Source organism: Charadrius vociferus, unplaced genomic scaffold, assembly GCF_000708025.1.
Source record: "Charadrius vociferus isolate BGI_N301 unplaced genomic scaffold, ASM70802v2 scaffold1295, whole genome shotgun sequence".
Taxonomy (NCBI): Eukaryota; Metazoa; Chordata; class Aves; order Charadriiformes; family Charadriidae; genus Charadrius; species Charadrius vociferus.
This window is the reverse complement of record NW_009648567.1, coordinates 5,227-6,169: the sequence shown is the minus strand read 5'-3', so window position 1 is coordinate 6,169 and position 943 is coordinate 5,227. Positions and strand designations below refer to the sequence as shown.

At 59.9% G+C, this 943-nt stretch overlaps 1 protein-coding gene across 1 annotated transcript in view; it reads left to right on the top strand.

The window, feature by feature from the left end:
* The window catches only part of OTUD7B (OTU deubiquitinase 7B), a 21,218-nt gene that overhangs the window by 19,596 nt on the left and 679 nt on the right, over positions 1-943 (top strand). Inside the window, exon 14 of the mRNA XM_009886194.1 lies at positions 243-935. Coding sequence (XP_009884496.1) covers positions 243-935 — 693 coding nt within the window. The remainder of the gene's footprint in view (positions 1-242; positions 936-943) is intronic.

The following is a 943-nucleotide window of genomic DNA, read 5'->3' as shown; positions in this document are numbered from 1 at the left end:
CCCTCCTCCCCGGCAGCGCCTCCTTCTCCTTCTCCAGCTTCGCCCCCGAAACCTTCAGCGGGTTGAGATGTTTCGGGATGTGCGGGACGGCCGCTGGGGACGTGTCGGAGCGCGTTTGAGCGTTGTCCCCGCCGTTCTCCCAGCAAGCCGCTGCTCGGTTTCACCCTCAGCCTCAAAAATCCTCTCCGAGGAACGGACCGGGCTTTGATATTTATGTTTTTGGGTTTTTTTTCCTGCTTTAGGCGCCTCTGGCTCAGCCGGAATCCCCCACCGCCTCGGCGGGCGACGACGCTCGTTCAGCCGCGGAGTCGGGAGAGTCGGATAAGGAGTCGGTCTGCAGCAGTTCGGCGAGCAACGGCGGCAGCAGGGCTTGCAAGGACAAAGAGAAACCAAAGAAAGACCGAGAAAAGGATAAGGAAAAAGAGAAAAAACGGGCGGACTCGGTCGCCAACAAGCTGGGCAGCTTCGGCAAGACTTTGGGAAGTAAGCTAAAAAAGAACATGGGCGGTTTGATGCACAGCAAAGCTGCGAAGGGAGGCGTGAGCAACGGGCAGGGGGACACCCTGGAGAAGAAGAAGAAGGGATCCGTGAAGGCGCGGAAAGGCAGCAAAGAGGAATCTTCCCCAGGAGAGTCGGCGGCTCCCGGGGAGAAATCCTGCCCGGGTAAAGCGGCCCCCGAAAAACCCTCGGACCCCTCCAAATACAGCACCGACGTCAGGCTGAGCCTGAGCATCCTGCGGGCCGCCATGCAGGGCGAGCGCAAGTTCATCTTCGCCGGTCACCTCAAAACCAGCAACCGGCACCAGTACCAGGAGGAGATGATCCAGCGCTACCTTCTGGACGCCGAGGAACGCTTTATGGCCGAGCAGAAACAAAAAGAAGCGGAGAAGAAAGCGCTGGGGAACGCCGCCCCCGCCAAAAAGCCGGAGCTGGACGCCCACAA